This window comes from Musca vetustissima, unplaced genomic scaffold (genome assembly GCF_032173495.1).
Source record: "Musca vetustissima isolate MV318-11 ecotype Yass unplaced genomic scaffold, APGP_CSIRO_Mvet_v1 utg19330, whole genome shotgun sequence".
Taxonomy (NCBI): Eukaryota; Metazoa; Arthropoda; class Insecta; order Diptera; family Muscidae; genus Musca; species Musca vetustissima.
In genome coordinates, this window is record NW_026882625.1 from 374,536 (window position 1) to 390,817 (window position 16,282).

General features: G+C 33.9%; 6 protein-coding genes across 6 annotated transcripts in view; 3 read left to right on the forward strand and 3 right to left on the reverse strand.

Annotated features, from left to right (window-relative positions):
* The window catches only part of LOC133329208 (large ribosomal subunit protein mL44), a 121,505-nt gene that overhangs the window by 103,680 nt on the left and 1,543 nt on the right, over nucleotides 1–16,282 (forward strand). The gene's annotated exons all lie outside the window — the stretch shown is intronic.
* Nucleotides 14–1,757, reverse strand: LOC133329220 (U6 snRNA phosphodiesterase 1). Its single transcript, XM_061537712.1, has 4 exons — nucleotides 1,669–1,757; nucleotides 1,071–1,400; nucleotides 850–1,012; nucleotides 14–187 (listed from the first exon to the last, which is right to left on the reverse strand). Exons 1-4 carry the CDS (start codon nucleotides 1,755–1,757, stop codon nucleotides 14–16), a joined length of 756 nt encoding a protein of 251 aa, XP_061393696.1.
* LOC133329199 (metaxin-1 homolog) lies at nucleotides 3,908–5,602 on the forward strand. The gene is made up of 5 exons (XM_061537691.1): nucleotides 3,908–3,990; nucleotides 4,193–4,339; nucleotides 4,484–4,759; nucleotides 5,062–5,460; nucleotides 5,522–5,602. Exons 1-5 carry the CDS (start codon nucleotides 3,910–3,912, stop codon nucleotides 5,600–5,602), a joined length of 984 nt encoding a protein of 327 aa, XP_061393675.1. The 5' UTR covers nucleotides 3,908–3,909.
* LOC133329200 (methyl-CpG-binding domain protein 2) lies at nucleotides 7,369–9,212 on the reverse strand. The gene is made up of 2 exons (XM_061537693.1): nucleotides 9,053–9,212; nucleotides 7,369–7,852 (listed from the first exon to the last, which is right to left on the reverse strand). Exons 1-2 carry the CDS (start codon nucleotides 9,184–9,186, stop codon nucleotides 7,369–7,371), a joined length of 618 nt encoding a protein of 205 aa, XP_061393677.1. The 5' UTR covers nucleotides 9,187–9,212.
* LOC133329204 (histone deacetylase 3) lies at nucleotides 13,067–14,674 on the forward strand. The gene is made up of 3 exons (XM_061537697.1): nucleotides 13,067–13,236; nucleotides 13,448–13,536; nucleotides 13,595–14,674. The coding sequence occupies exons 1-3, from the start codon at nucleotides 13,070–13,072 to the stop codon at nucleotides 14,668–14,670; spliced, it is 1,332 nt and encodes a 443-aa protein (XP_061393681.1). The 5' UTR covers nucleotides 13,067–13,069; the 3' UTR covers nucleotides 14,671–14,674.
* On the reverse strand, nucleotides 15,006–16,171 carry LOC133329209 (SWI/SNF-related matrix-associated actin-dependent regulator of chromatin subfamily B member 1). The gene is made up of 2 exons (XM_061537702.1): nucleotides 15,900–16,171; nucleotides 15,006–15,846 (listed from the first exon to the last, which is right to left on the reverse strand). The coding sequence occupies exons 1-2, from the start codon at nucleotides 16,169–16,171 to the stop codon at nucleotides 15,006–15,008; spliced, it is 1,113 nt and encodes a 370-aa protein (XP_061393686.1).

Below are 16,282 nucleotides of genomic sequence, written 5' to 3' on the forward strand. Positions count from 1 at the left end.
TTTATATTTCATATTATTTTAGATCAAAACTAAATTCTTTAAAACCACTTTTACAATATAGTTTTTCAATTCGTAATTCTATTGGTAGTAATTCTCGTATGCTATGAAGAATATCAGGTAATTGTTTTGTTATTTCATCGACATAATCTCCAAGGCACCATAATATACTAATGTGGAATGAGGGATCCTGAAAAGAAACAAAAATATATGAATAAAATATGTATCTTAACTTTAAGGGTACCACTTAGAAGAAATCTGAAACTTTACTGATTACAACAAAATAATTGTCTACTTTCAAACATATAGAGTTCCATAAATAACCTGGAGGGAGTCTTTTTATATAAGGTGGAGGGTTTTTTTATACGAGCTGGAGGGAGTCTTTATATGGTCTCTAAACCCTTGACAAAAAAACCCACGTCGATTGGTCGTTTAACTCTTAACAAAATATTCTTTAAAAATCCACGCCTATTGGTCTACTAATTCTTGACAAAATATTCTTTAAAAATCCATGCCTATTGGTCTACCAATCCTTGACAAAAAATTCTTTAAAAATCCACGCCTATTGGTATACCAATCCTTGACAAAATATTCTTTAGAAATCCACACCTATTGGTCTACTAATCCTTGGAAAATATTCTTTAAAAATGCACGCCTACTAATCCTTGACAAAATATGTTTTTAAAATAAATTTTGTGTCGTCCTTGTGTTTTTATGTATTTTCCATGTTGTTGTGATCAGTATACAAAAATCTACCATAGATAAGAATCTCATTTTTTCCTTAGAGGCACCTACAAATTTGTTTTATAAAACAAAATACTTAATCGCATATTAAAATTTCACAGACTTTACCTCATAAAATGTTGCCAATTTAAAATTCAGCATAACCTGATCCACTTTCTTTAAAATTTCAAGCATTTTTTCCAAATGAATATCATCGACTTTAATGGCCACAAAGGTACGTGTGCGTTCCGCATTTGTATAGGCTTTCAGTTGGCTCAGAGATATAGTAAATCTACAAACAAATTATGAAATGGCAATTAAAAACTTTTAAAAGGATATTATTACCTTACCTCCCATTTGCCGTCAACTCTTCTTCGAGATTTTTTACAAACGATTCAATAAAATGATATTGTAAAATAACCGTTCGACTTAAACTAATATGCGGATCAGTGCATATTTTAAAATCATATTTAGTGTCCAGCTGCTTGAGGCACATTTCTTGTACATCTTCTAGCAGTTGTTTTGGTGTTGCCACAAAAACATATGTGGCCCAATTACCTCGTTCATGTTTAAAACTTCGTATACGTCCTTCGTGTTGTGAGGGATCGTCTATGACTTGATCATCCGGTGAAGGCAATTTTCGTTTACCAAGTAATGTTGATGCTTTGGGAAGGATTACTCTAAAGATTGGATTCGTAAGAAAATTAAAAAGGAATTTGTTATGTATTGTTATTAAGCATGCAAAAATTGTTTCCAAAGGGACTAATATCGCTTATAACCACCAATTTCGCTAGTACCTTGACTGCCGTTATAAACGTTTCGTCTGAAATTCAATTGCAAAATTTCCCGCCAAAACATTTAACGGAGACCATAATTGAACATATTTTTATTAAGCACAGTGTAATCATATGTTTTAGATGTTTGTATTGGTTTATATTTAGCACTTACTTTTTCTTTTCTAATTGCTGACTATGATCCTCTTTTCCATTTTCTTCAGTTTCCGATTCTGACGTACTACTATAATTCACTAAAAACATCTTAAATTATTTTTTATTTTTTTTATTTATTTCATTTATTTTATTTTACAAACGAGACGAATTGCAATGTTTACAACAATCAGCTGTTATACCAGAACGGGTATAAAGAGTTCACTGATGACATTTCAATGCAGAGATGTTACAACTAGTTACGTTGAAGCAGAGATGGAAAATTGTAATTACTTGCAATTAAACTTAAATTTGTAATATGTGCGTCATTCAAGGCCTATAGATAAGGTCACCCAGGGAGACCAGCTGGATATCAGCAGCCACTCAAGTTTTCTGTCAAAATGCATTATTGTGACTTCCATTATGAAAACGTAAACAAAGTTCAAATTTTTGACATTAGACTTGAGAAAACAGCTGTTTTCCGATTTCCATTGCTACCTGGGTGACCTGATTAATAGATCTTGGTACCATTATTATGGTGGGGCTATGATTACAATCATATACTCTTTCTTCTTGCAGAAATCACATTTCCAGAGATATTGCATTGGTCAATATTAAATACAATAAAAACGTTCGAAGAAACTTACCGAATTTCAGAGGACTATATCACAGGATATAAAAACTTCTTCGATATTATAATTAAATAGACACCTACCCCTATTATTAAAAAAAGATTTAAAAGAAGATACATGGGAAAATACAAGTATCACAATAAAACTTTGGAGGCCCATTCATATAGATATAGATCACGACATAAGAATTGCAAGAAGATGTCTCCCCAGGCAAACTATCTTAATGAAAAACTTACTTAAGAGGGCTCCAATGGTACATACGGGAACCACTAAATCAAAAGGCCTACCAAGCAGGTCTGAAAGACATTCATATAGATATAGACGATTTTATAAGAACAGCAAGAATATGTCTTCTCTGTCATATTATCTCGATGCAACACTTGAGTGTGTGTTAGTTATGGGATCATACTTGCAATAACCTTAGGACAAACTTTCCAGGCCCATGTTAAGGGCGATCTCCATGATATAAAAAGAGAGACTCCATTGTACATACGGATCGAAAGATCTATTAAGCAGGTCTGAATAGCGTTCATATATATGCAGCCAACCACGCTGTAAAACAATACCGTATAATTATATAATCGGAGATAATTCCCCATCCATCGGAGCAAAGGAGAAACCACTGCGTGGACAAACACTAGTAATCATGGCGTAGTTCGGAAGTTCTAGTATCATTCTAAAGCTTAAAAAATACCCATCCAGCGGTGACTTTCTGACCAGGATTTTTTTTAAATCCTCACTAATATAATAGATTATTCTTTGCAGTTCCCAAAATGGTGCGATAAGATTCCTTACGAATATTCATGACCGGACTGATTGATTTTCACCGACCATAAAATATTTATTTCATCCATAACAAAATAATTACTTCCAGACGGACGCGTTAAAACATAATTTTCATTTCAATTAAATTTAAATAAATTTCAATTTATTTTGAATTTATTTGACATAGTATTCAAAACAAAACACACATATCGACGCCTCCGAACCATAGTATGCTAAGTCTGAAAAGTGAGTTTTTCAGTAGAAGCTTTCAAAGTATGGATGTTTCTTTAATCGTACGTGCCATGCTAAGTACATTTTTGCTTATAACTTTGGTTTGGATTGGCCGATGATTACCAAAATTTCAGTGAATATAAATTAATGACCGTAGTATCTAAAAAGCATACTATGGTTCGGAGGCGTCGATATACACAAATATGTATTTTGACTTGTTGGAACAAGCCACCTTGAGAAAAAAATTGCAAGCAGCTGTGCCCGCCCTACCTTGTAATTATTATGCCATGATACGGCGTATCTCGAAATTATTTCCTGCCTATTTTCTACTTTACTTAATAATCACCCCTCGTTGAACCCATTTTGCCATACGTTTCATTTAAAGATTCCCACAGCACATGCCACAAAAATCCTCAGCTGATTTCCAAAAAACAGCTGATTTTCCCAAATGTCATTCGCACTTTTTTTGGAAAACATTACTTTGTATGTGCATGTGTGTGTATACGTGATTTATTGTACGTTCTTCACGCTGCTACTGCTGCTGCTACTTTAATAAAAAAGCCATAAACCCCTCTAGCAAAAATAAATGTTCCTAATTGGAAATTGAAAGGATAATTGGTGGACATTAAAGAAATATGAGATTAGGTGCTGTATTATATGTGTACAAAGGTGAATGGGGGCTGCCATCCATTGATTTCGAGTGTTTGCGCGTTCTGGTATGTGTCTTGTCTCTAGCAAGAGTAGTAATTCCGAACATCATGATAGCTTTTAGTTGCATCATACTAAATACTCCACATCAAATCCTTGGATAATCTTAAAAAAAAGTTATCCAATTGGAGTTGAGAGTATTTAAATATGAATTGTGGTCAATAATGTCTTTTGATTATCTTGAATTTTGTTTTGTCTTTCATTTTTTAGTGCTTGATCAAATTTACCCGCTGTCCAGTCGTTATTGAAACAAATGCCAACCCCTTGCGTTCCGGTGCCGGCAAATTGCCGTATCTACAAATAGGCGATGAAAAATTTGTAGGTTACAGACAGATAAAGAAACTATTAGACAAAGAGGTGAGTGTGTGCCGCTGAATTTGGAAAAAAGCAAAGAATGTTGCAACATGTCTTAACATGCAGCCAAATAAGGCTAAGTGCATATAATACTCTTTGAGTGTAATGACCTAATGTTACCTACCGCTTCTTAAATTCTATTTATAGGGTTATGCCATAAATCACGAACTTCGCAAAAAGGATCTCCACCTCTCAGAATGTTTTGCAAATTGGGTATTTACAAAACTGCATGTCTACTATCACTATTATTTATATGGCGAACCGAATAATTTCGATATAACCCGTGCATTATATGCCAAACGAACTCCATTCCCATTCAATTTCTATTATCCGTCCACGTATCAAAAGGATGCCCATGATATTGTATCGATAATGGGCGGTTTTGATATCGATGATAAATTGGAAAATCACAATGTAGAATATGTAAGTAAAATTTGTAATTAGAATTTTAATAATTAATAAGATCAGGATGGTGCAACCGTCTCAACTCATATTGGGCACGAATTGATGGCTCAATTTCCAAAACTTGTCCAATAAATAATAAAAAATAAATGGGAAAATACAAAAACCCACGTGGAATTTTGTAGGCCCACATCTCAGAAAATATGGAATTCCACATGAAAAAAGTTTATCATTATAATAAGGGCACCCTAGAAGAACTTTTGCTAAAAAAATTCAAAACGATTAATTTTCATTTCTCTTTTTTTTCTATCATCTTCTTTTAGATTACCAGTGAGGCCAAGAAATGCATTAACGTACTCTCGAAACGTTTGGGACGCAATTTATGGTTCTTTGGTGACAAATATAGTGAATTTGATGCCATAGTATTTTCCTATTTAGCGATACTTTTTAAAATCACTCTACCCACAAATCCCATACAAAATCACCTAAAAGGCTGTCCAAATTTAGTGAATTTTATTAATCGAATATCTCGTGATATATTTAAGAAGGAGGCATTCAATTCGATTAATACCAGCAAAGATAATGCTTCGCCCAATGATCCCATGTTGACGGCAACCGAACGCAAGTTCCTAGAATCGGAAAAGAAAACGAAAATATTGGCTGGTATTGGAGCGGTGGTAGCTATGGGTTCGTTTGCAGCTATGAAAATATTTTATAAAAAGGTACCAATATAACACAATTTTTTATGATTTTGAAATAATTCATTAAATACTTTCATTTCAGTTCTACAGTTCGAATGATCATTATGATGTTGGCATACATTATGATGACGATGATGATATGGATGAAGATGATATGGATTAGAATAGATAATTGGATCAACAAGACAAAATTACAAAAGAAAAAAACTGCCTTCGCCTTTTTCTTCTACTTTTCCGTGGGTTTTATTTAATAAGACACCACGTACACACACACCTACATTGCATAAATGGTTTTTTAGTTTGCCTATCGAAAGAAAAAATTTATTAAAATAAAATTATTCATTTCATATTATTAATTAATATTTTTATTGAGAAATAATTATTGCATTTTTTGTTTTGTTTTTGGCTTGCTTTGCATCTTTTAGTTATTATTTTTGAATTATGTTGTTTCTTGGATTTTTAGTTTACTTTGAATGCCAAACACTTGGCTGTATACAGTACAAGAAATATAATATTTTACTTGTTTCGATACTTTTTGCAAATTAAAATAATTTCATTGAAATAAAAAAATGTATAATGAAAAATGGATTGATTTGTTTGGATCATTTTAAAGGATGGAAGGATATATGTATTGGGCACGAATTGATGACTCGATTTCCAACACTTTTCCCAGCATATGAAATGGTTCATACGACATGTTGCACCTATTGAATTGCAGAAATTTGGCTGTTGATTTAAGACGCAGCAGAATCTCCTCTTAAATAAAATATCATTGACTTCTTCGATAAAATAATTGCATTTTTACAATCAAAAGTCCAACAGTTTCCAAAAATGAATTGATTTGTTTGGATGGAAGGATATATGTATGAGCAAAGGTATAAATTTGAAAGATATTGTTTTTATTCTAATATTGATATGAGATTTAAATCATTGGGGTTAAAGAATAGTAAGCGTGGACTTTTTTTAAGTGCATCGGAAGGACTCTAAGCGTTGATTTTTAAAACAATCAACCTTATTCTGAACATCACCGATTTCCTTTACAAGCGGGCTACACAGATTACAACTAAAATTACAATATGGCAACACGAATCTTTTTTCAACCACCATTTTCGAAAATTATAATAAGCATTTCGCATTTTTTACTTCTCCCTATACATTCAGAATAATACGAGAATGTGAAAGTGAATTTTTTTCACAAGCGAAATATCTCCCAAGCGAATATCCAGAATAAAGCTGTACGATTTGTTAATGAATATTTTATGCGAACTTGAAGGACAATAGACTACGATTTATTAAGGAATATTTTGTTTGGACCTGAAGGACCATAATCGTGATTTTTTTACCAAATACTTTATGTGGATCTGAAGAATGATAAACGTGAATTTTTTTAAGAATATTTTACGACCTTAGCGGATTATAAACGTGACGTTTAAATTATATTTCCAACATTCATTTATTGAACTACAAATATTCTATGTTTTTTTTTTTTGTCCTGTCACTCGTCTTTGGAGTATACGGGTTTTAAAAGAAACGCCATCTCATTATTCTCATTACAGCTAAGTAGAAAATTCTTCTGCTGTATCCTGTCCCATGTGATGAGGACGCCATCTATTGTAAAGTAGCGAGATGTAATATTTTTTTGACAAATATTGAAAACCATATCGAAAAATTTGCACAGAGATTCTGAACCGGGACCATTAGAGTCGTTGTGGCTTATTTCAATAAAATTAATACGGAATTAAAAGAGCAATTTATATTTCATTTTCAAAGACAATAATTTAGTTTTTTAGAAATAATAAAAATGTGTATTTTTTTCTTTTTATTTGAAAATATTTTTTGTCAAATATGTAAACTTATGGCTAATCATATCATATTATAATATTGCGAAATATTCGCAAACCAAGAAAAAAACTAAAGGAAAAATGAAATTCAAGCCTTTAAGGCTTCCTGCAATTTTCTCCGTGCCATATTTACACGATCCTCTTGCCGTCGTATATCATCATCCGATATGAGTACACCTTGCATTAACGGCTGATCGGGATTAATGTATGCTGTGGCGTTTTTTTGAAATTCAGTCTTAGTGGCAGTTTGTCCCGTCACGGGTGTATTCAGAACATGCAATGCTGTGGCCAACGATTGCATAACAGTCTGTTCGTGTACATTGGGACCCAATGGTTTAATACTCTTTGGTAAAACAATATCATCAACCTCTTCGCCGGTGGCATGACATGCGCGCATATTTTCTAAGCGCTTCTCCCAGAATAGCTGTTTCGGTTTGTCTTGGGCCACCTGTTTGGTGTCATGTTTGACTTTGTTCCATTCATGATTGCGTACCACAGTGACGGGTTGTTTAAATATGGAGGCGGTTTGACGTATGGGTGGAACCAGGGAAGCATCTGTACGCATAGCACGACTGTTGGGAAAGATGAAATAAAATTTATTAATTAAAAAAATCGTGATTCAGGGCATAACAACTTATTACATAAACGATAAACTAAATTTTGCAATGAAATTGGGTTATTATGGTCTTTCATTTTTCCAGTTGGTACACATCTTAACCCCATTTCATTGTAAACATAATAAGACAACAATTTGGAGTCATACCTCCAAACCATTGTGTTATGATCTCAAAGAAGGAACAGCATGCAATTAGGAAAAAAAAAACTTAAAAATAAGTGCAAATCACAATGCCGATTTTTTATCCATTTAAGGAGCCAATGTTGTTGTAACGAAAAAAACATGTCATCACTTTTTTGTGATATAAAACAATTTCTCTTCAATTTGCCAATCACTATACGTATATATATTTATATATGGATATGAATGTATCTCTAATAAGAACTCTTCATGAAGACATGACATGCAACACAATTTGCCTCTCTAGTAGGCTCCTTCTTCTACCTGAATTCTAACTGTTGTTGTTGCTTAAGATTAGATGATGATATATTCGAGGAAGCTGACGACGAAGATGATGATGCTGCGGACGAGGACGACGACAACGTTGAAGTCGTTGCAGAAGTTGAACCCAATATATTATAACTGCTTGAGGGTGTAGCTGTTTGTAGCGGCGATTTATGTTTGCGTTTTAAAGAGTGTCCCGCAGCCACGGATGTTTGTGGCACTATTGTAATACTGCTGCCGCCAATACCACTACTACCAGCACTGATCGATGTTCCTGGCAAGCAACGATATAACGAAATAGATGGTGGTGGTAATTGCATTGTAAATTTGCCTTTTTGGAAATCAAAACTGCTTATGTCTATGGCATCTCCTAAATAACGAGCTAATTGGGGTTTACTATCAATGCGTTTTCCGGTGGGGCTTTTTTTCGCAGGAGAGTAGCAACATCAGCAGCAAAAATACGTAGGCATTTTTTGTTGGGAGTATTTTGTATTGTTGTGGTAGATTTTATATTTTTGGGAAGGGGTAATCAAAAAAGTTGGTAAAGTCGCATATGAGGTTTTTATTGAACAAAAGGTGAATATTGTTTCTTTATTGGTGTATGTGTAGATATATTTCAAGTAATAAATATTTTTTACAGGTGGGTTTTACGTGCTTTCTGTTAATATACTCAAAGAATTTTCTGATTTTATTCCAGCCATCGCTTGCTTACCTATAATAATAGACATCAACTTTTCCTGCCGAGATTCCAGACTTTCGCAACACCTCTTCTCTCTGCCAGCCTTTTGGCAAGGCATTGCAGTCAACTTTTTTACGTTCTATTGAAATATTCGAGCTCATTTGCATTCTATATCTGTTAAAAAAGAAAATAATTTTAAAGTATTTTTCCTAATTTTAATGGCTGGATTTTAATACTTTTATCACAACACAACAATTTTCTTGTATTTCGTATGTTGTCAAGTTTGTTGGTGGAACGTGGAACGCATTCACGCGGGCTGGTTACTGGTTACTTGAAACCATATTAAGTACTCTCTCTTTATTTTCTATTCATTGTTTACAACAAAAATATTTACAAAAACAAAAATTTAAATCAAAACAAAAAAGAAATAGAAGTGGAATCATGGTATAATAATAGGTTCGTTCGTTTACTCAATAATTTGTACAAATTATTACGAAATGTTGTTCGTTTACCCCAAGGTGTATTAAATAAGGTGTAAGTGACAATCATATGGTTTTAAACTTTTTTCTTTATTGTTTGTAAAGTAAATTGTCAAAAACATTTTCAACAATTAATTACGATTTACAAAAATTGAATTTAAATTTAGGATATTGATAAAAAATATTTTCATAGAGAGGGACGAAAAGCAAACTTAGGCTTAAATCAGTTTTAAACCTTTTCGCTGATTTGATTCAAAGTTTAAGTTTTGTATCCCGTATTGAAATCTGTTCATAAATCCTAGCTACACGTACGTAGCCTATATTGGAATAGGCAGATTCCAAAAATCAATCCAAAGGTGAAAGTCTTTGATATTCTCCTATAGACAGATTGCACAAGGGCAACACAATTTCCTTGATTTAGTCTTTGGCCGGGGATTTACGTCCACCAAACTTCCATTAAGGAGGCGAAATTTGAAGGCAATTCTTCGAAAAAAATTGTAATTTACAATATAAGCAATATCACCAGGAACCAAGGGCTACACGTTGGAAACATTTCAAAAGAATTCGTGACCGGGTCTTAAACTTTAAATTGCCAAAAATCCAAAAAAAAAACAAATTCCTTAATTATTCTTCAAAGAAAAGTTCTTGACACAAATTAATAAACATAAATGGATAATTGTTTTTATTTTGTTTTTGTCAAAAACTAATTGTCAACATGACAATTTAATTTCTATAACAGCAATGTTGTTTTTGTAAAATGTTAGTTGTTGTAGCTGATGCATACACCTTATTAAATACACCTTGGTTTACCCAAAAGTCCAGTAAAAGAGCATGAGTTGAGAGGGCAGATTTGACAATTGAGTTACTAAGTATTTGCAAATACTTACAAGGAAAAATTTACTCAAAAAGAATTATCTTATACCATCAGCTGAAATTTAATCAGCTGTTTTGTTATGTTTTGTAAAAAAACAGCAAAATTGTTATCAAGTTTTGTGAATTTTATTTTGATTTTGTATTATTAAACATAAAAAAGGATGAAGGCAAGTATTTATAAACAACATAAATTTTCCGCTTGTTATCCATTTTTCTAATAAAAATGCTGCTATTTTGTTTGCGCCAAATTGTTTGTTGTTGTGAATGTTGTTCATTTACCTTTTGCAATTTTCTCTCTTGAGAAGGAAAAAATTCGGTTTTTTACTCTATGCAAATTCTTAAGCGGTGTACACACTATCATTTTTGAGTGTCAACTTTTTTATCGATTACTGACTGTCCAACAACCATAAATATTTTTGTGGTTGCCTGATGAATGACAAACATGTGAGGCCACACTATCAAACAAGCAAAATTTGGGCAAGAGTGCCATTCAAAAATGATAGTGTGTACACCGCATTAAGGGCTCAACAGAATGTTCGCGTTGAGCGTTTTTTGTTATCGCGTTAACGCACGCAAAAGGTTAAAATGTATTTAACTCCGAAGCGCAGCGCACATCAACTTCGAGCGTTTGTGTTATCGTTTCCTTGTGGTTGTTGTATTTTCGATAACACATAACGCAACGGATGGCTCAACGCGAGCATTCTGCTTAGCCCTTTACTGAGTAAATGTTACTGGGAAAGTAAACGAACGCACTTAATATAAGGCCAAGATCTATTAATAAGATCACCCAGCTAGCAAAAGTCTGCTGTTTTTCTCAAGTCTAATGTCAAAAACTTGGGCTTTGTTTACGTTTACTAGTTTCTTATTGTAGTTACTTTCCTCCATATAGTTCCTTTGCTACATATAGTTCCGGCTCCTAGACAGTTCCTTTGAATCTCCCTCTTTCATTGTTATTTTTTGTTTTTTTTTTTTCGCTAACATAGTTCTGTGTTGATAAAAATTAAATTAAAAAATATTGAAAAATACAATGATGATTTCTATTTAGTTTAATAAGCACAGAATATGTTTTTAAATAAATATATTTAAAAAAATGAATTAAATAATTTTACTATTTACACACATGGTACAATAATAGTACGTTTACATTAAAAATCACCCAACAGGAAAATTTGGAACGCATTCAATTCGAAATTGTTCTTTATTAAATGTGCTCCTGTATTCAATTTACTCAATCTGCCTGCTGGGAAAGTTTGAGGAAGCAAATCTTTATTCAAGGAATAACTCGCTATTCCCAGCATTTTCAGATGTGTTACACATATATATGGCAATGGCTCAATTATAGGAAAGATGTGGAAGCGATAGAAATATAAATTTGATAGATTTTCATTCATGTTTTTCAATTTTTATTTTGAGGATTCGAAAATATTTCATTTTCAAAATAAAAATAATTTGATGATAATTTGTTTATTTGTTTACATTTTTCTGTCAAATGAGTTGACACTAGTAGAACTTACAAAAACAAATTTCCATGTGGTTGTTGTATCGTTTTTTGTACAACAACACTTGCTGTTACCTTCTATTATTATACCATGAATCCTCAAAATAAAAATTGAAAAACATGAATGAAAATCTATCAAATTTATATTTTTATCGCTTCCACATCTTTCCTATAATTGATCCATTGCCATATATGTGTAACACATATGAAAATGCTGATAATAGCGAGTTGTTCCTTGAAGAAAGATTTGCTTCCTCAAACTTTCCCAGCAGCCAGATTGGGTAAATTGAATACGGTTGGACATTTAATAAAGAACAATTTCGAATTGAATGCGTCCCAAATTTTCCTGTTGTGTGATTTTTAAAAACATAATTTGTCAAATTCATATTGGCACTAGTATTACGTTGGAATGAAATCATCTGGGATTTGCTGTTACCTTTTATAATTTTACCATGCTTCAAATCATGCCTACGATAATTTTGAAAAAAATATTTTTTGTAGATGAGTTTTTCACTGTCAAGCGGCTCATCAGCAAATTTGGCTTTTCACCAAAATTTATAATATTTTTTTCTTGAGAGACAGACTGACACCCAAAATGTCTGTATTTCGCCTCCAAAATGCATCAAACTCAGCTTAAATACTCCTTATTACATTTGGTCTGTTCCAGTACTTTTTTAATAGTAAAGCTAGTAAAAGGGAATCATTTCAAAATCACTCTCAGAGTACTAAATAATTTAAAAAATCGGGAACGCAAATCTAGTAGATATGCCAAAATTAGCAATACTTCAAAATCAACAACTCTACTCTCAATTTACAACTGAGAGAGAAAAACTGTATGACAAATGGCCATGACGAATAGTGTAAAGTGGGCCATAGTTGTGTGGTGTTTCACTTATAGTTGGGTTAACCATTCACATTGCATTAGCACTTCATAACTAGAGAAGAAGCAGATCTAATAAACATTTTTTTGTGGATAATCGACTTCTTTCGCGTAAATTCTCATAAAAAATATTTAAAAAATTACTGATATTTCAAATATAATTAATGTTTGTGAGCTTATTATGAATGAATTGGATTTCTCCCTTACACGCCGCCTGCTCTTGATTGTTATAGTTTTGGTCATTATATTGTTTATAAAGCAAACATTGTCTCAGTACGAATAAAAAGGATCGATCTCTGTTGGACACTTTAGGGCGAACAATGACGAGTACAAGCAAAAGACGTGTTTCCTATTTTTACAATCCCGATGTGGGAAATTTCCACTATGGTCCGGGTCATCCAATGAAGCCACATCGCTTATCGGTGACACACAGTTTGGTCATGAATTATGGGTTACACAAGAAAATGAAAATATATCGGCCCTACAAGTAAGTGTGGAATATGGTGGTAGTGTATTTTTGATGGGATACAATTTAGTGGTCTGTTCCCGTACTGCAAGAATAAATTTGGGACTTTTACTTTTTTGGCGTCATCAGGACAAATAGACATAATTTATAGTATATGTGTATATAACAAAATTTTCCCAAACTGCACTTGCACTATATTGTATGTTAATACATTTGTTGTTCTCCATTTTAGAGCCAGCGCCCAAGATATGTTAAGATTCCACAGTGAGGAATACATTGAATTCTTACAACAGGTTACCCCTCAAAACATACACTGCAATTGTAAGTAGTGTTCTAAATTTTTCGAAAGAGTTAAATTCAATTACTGCTTATTTTACAGCTGTCGGCTACACAAAGTATTTGTCGCATTTTAGTGTGGGCGAAGATTGTCCCGTGTTTGATGGTCTCTTCGAATTCTGTTCAATGTACACAGGGGCATCCTTAGAAGGTGCACAGAAACTTAATCACAATCATAGTGACATTTGCATCAACTGGTCGGGCGGTTTACATCATGCCAAGAAATTTGAAGCCTCTGGATTTTGTTATGTCAACGATATCGTAATAGGAATATTAGAACTATTGAAATACAATCCACGTGTTCTTTATATAGACATTGATGTACATCATGGTGACGGAGTACAGGAGGCATTCTATCTCACCGATCGTGTAATGACAGCATCATTCCATAAATATGGCAATTACTTTTTCCCGGGAACGGGCGATATGTACGAAATTGGTGCCGAATCGGGACGTTATTATAGTGTTAATGTCCCGCTTAAGGAGGGCATAGACGATCAAAGCTATTTTCAGGTTTTCAAACCCATTATATCGGCTGTAATGGATTTCTATAGACCCACCGCAATTGTTCTACAATGTGGCGCAGATTCTTTGGCTGGCGATCGTTTGGGATGCTTTTCTCTGAGCACCAGGGGTCATGGAGCCTGTGTGGAATTTGTCAAGACATTTAATGTTCCTACTTTGGTTGTGGGCGGCGGCGGTTACACACTACGCAATGTGGCAAGATGTTGGACCCATGAAACCTCATTGTTGGTAGACGAACCGATCAGCAATGAATTACCTATGACTGAATATTTGGAATTTTTCGCTCCTGATTTTACTTTGCATCCGGATGTTAATTCACGACAAGAAAATGCCAATTCAAAACAATATTTGGAAGCGATTGTAAAACATGTCTACGAAAACTTGAAGATGTGTCAACATTCACCCAGTGTACAAATGGTGCAAGTACCACCCGATGTTGTCGATATGGAAGAATTGCGTAATATTAAGGAAGAAAAAGAAGACCCCGATGTACGTACAACCCAGGCGGAAGAGGATAAAATGGTTGAGCCGAAAAATGAATTTTACGATGGTGATCAGGATCAAGATCGTGGAGAAAGCAATGCTGACAGTTAAAAAGAAAAAGTGATGTATTTTTTTTAGTTTAATCTTTAGGTTAAAGTTAAAAACTACGGCCGTAATTGATGTCTTATAATTTATTGATAAGAAAAAAATATAATATATACATTTACAAATTATAAAAAAAGAAATCTTTAAAACAGATATTCTTATTTATTGGTCATACACATACATATATTTTAGCCAAATGGGGAGAGGGGAGAGAAGGGATTACACGACAGATGTAAATATTCAGATTCGTTTACATGATCGTTCAAAATCACTTCTAGGACTTAAAACTGTAGCATTAGGAATAAGTATGTTGGGAAAAAGAGACTGTTTTGAGTAGAAATTCACCAGCCAGTTGTTGTATTGGCCAAACGACGCATACGTCTTGTGTTACGATCTTGATCACGAATTTTCTTCTCCATTTCGGCATCGGTCAATGTCTCCAAGAATGGTGCCCAAGCATCAGCATCACTGGGATTACGAAATGGTACATCAATTGTGGACAATGGCGCCTCACTGAAGGCATATGTGCGACAATGCCAAGACAACTGACCACGAATACTATAGGCTATGGCCGTAACAAATTCTCCACCCAATCCAAGCTCGGCACACAACTTTATAGCAAATTCTTCGGGATTATTATTCTTCTCGGACATATCCCATTCTACCTGATCCACCAAGGAAGTGTTTCCAACATGTATGTTCAGTTTTACAATAACCCTCTGATCGGAACCTTCTTCAATAATTGGTGGATCACTGGGGAAGGCTTCAATTTGCTGACGTATGGCTTGAGAAATAGCTGGGACAAATGGTATAGGATTCAGATCCAAATCATCGCAAAGTACCTCAGCAAATTGTTCTGGTGTGATCATACTCTCGTTCTTATTCCATGTGAAAGTGTCACGCAATTTTTGCCCCTCCAATTCCATGTCGAGACGTATGGGAACCAAACATTCCTTTTGTGCGGCATTCTCTAAATTTGCAGTTGGATCTGTGTCGTCAAAGCACATTGGAAATGTTCGGATTTTCTTGGTATGTACACGATTGCGATTTATTGGTGTTGCCTGTGGGACTGCATCCAAATGCGAAGAGTTTGGCATAGTGGGTACATATTGTGGTTGTTTCTTGGATTTACTTTCACGCGGCAATGGTGCATCTGAGGTGTTGACAGATATTGCCCGATATCTAGAAATAAAAAATATTGTAATATCAGGATTGGAGATCTTGTATAGACTTACTTTTCATCATTCCCCGCAATAATATCATCCACTTCACATGCCCTCAACAATGAAACGGAGCTTGCCAAGATATGTGGACTCAGTCCAGAATCGGCCAGACGTTTACGTTCCTCATTTGACAAAACGATACGAGTCATACCGGGATATTTCTTGTATAAAATACCACGAAATAGTCGTAAATAGTTTCCCACCTCTGAACCTACATAGTAGTATTCTCCACCTTCTTCAAGCTGGAAAGCCACCGGTTTATCACCGTATGTTTGTACGGACATTTTGTATATATGCTTGCTTGTTTTTTTTTAATACAAAAATTAATTAATTAAATGTTTAGTTTAATATCAATTCACAATCCACTCGGTCTACTCAGTTGTTTACGGCGTCTT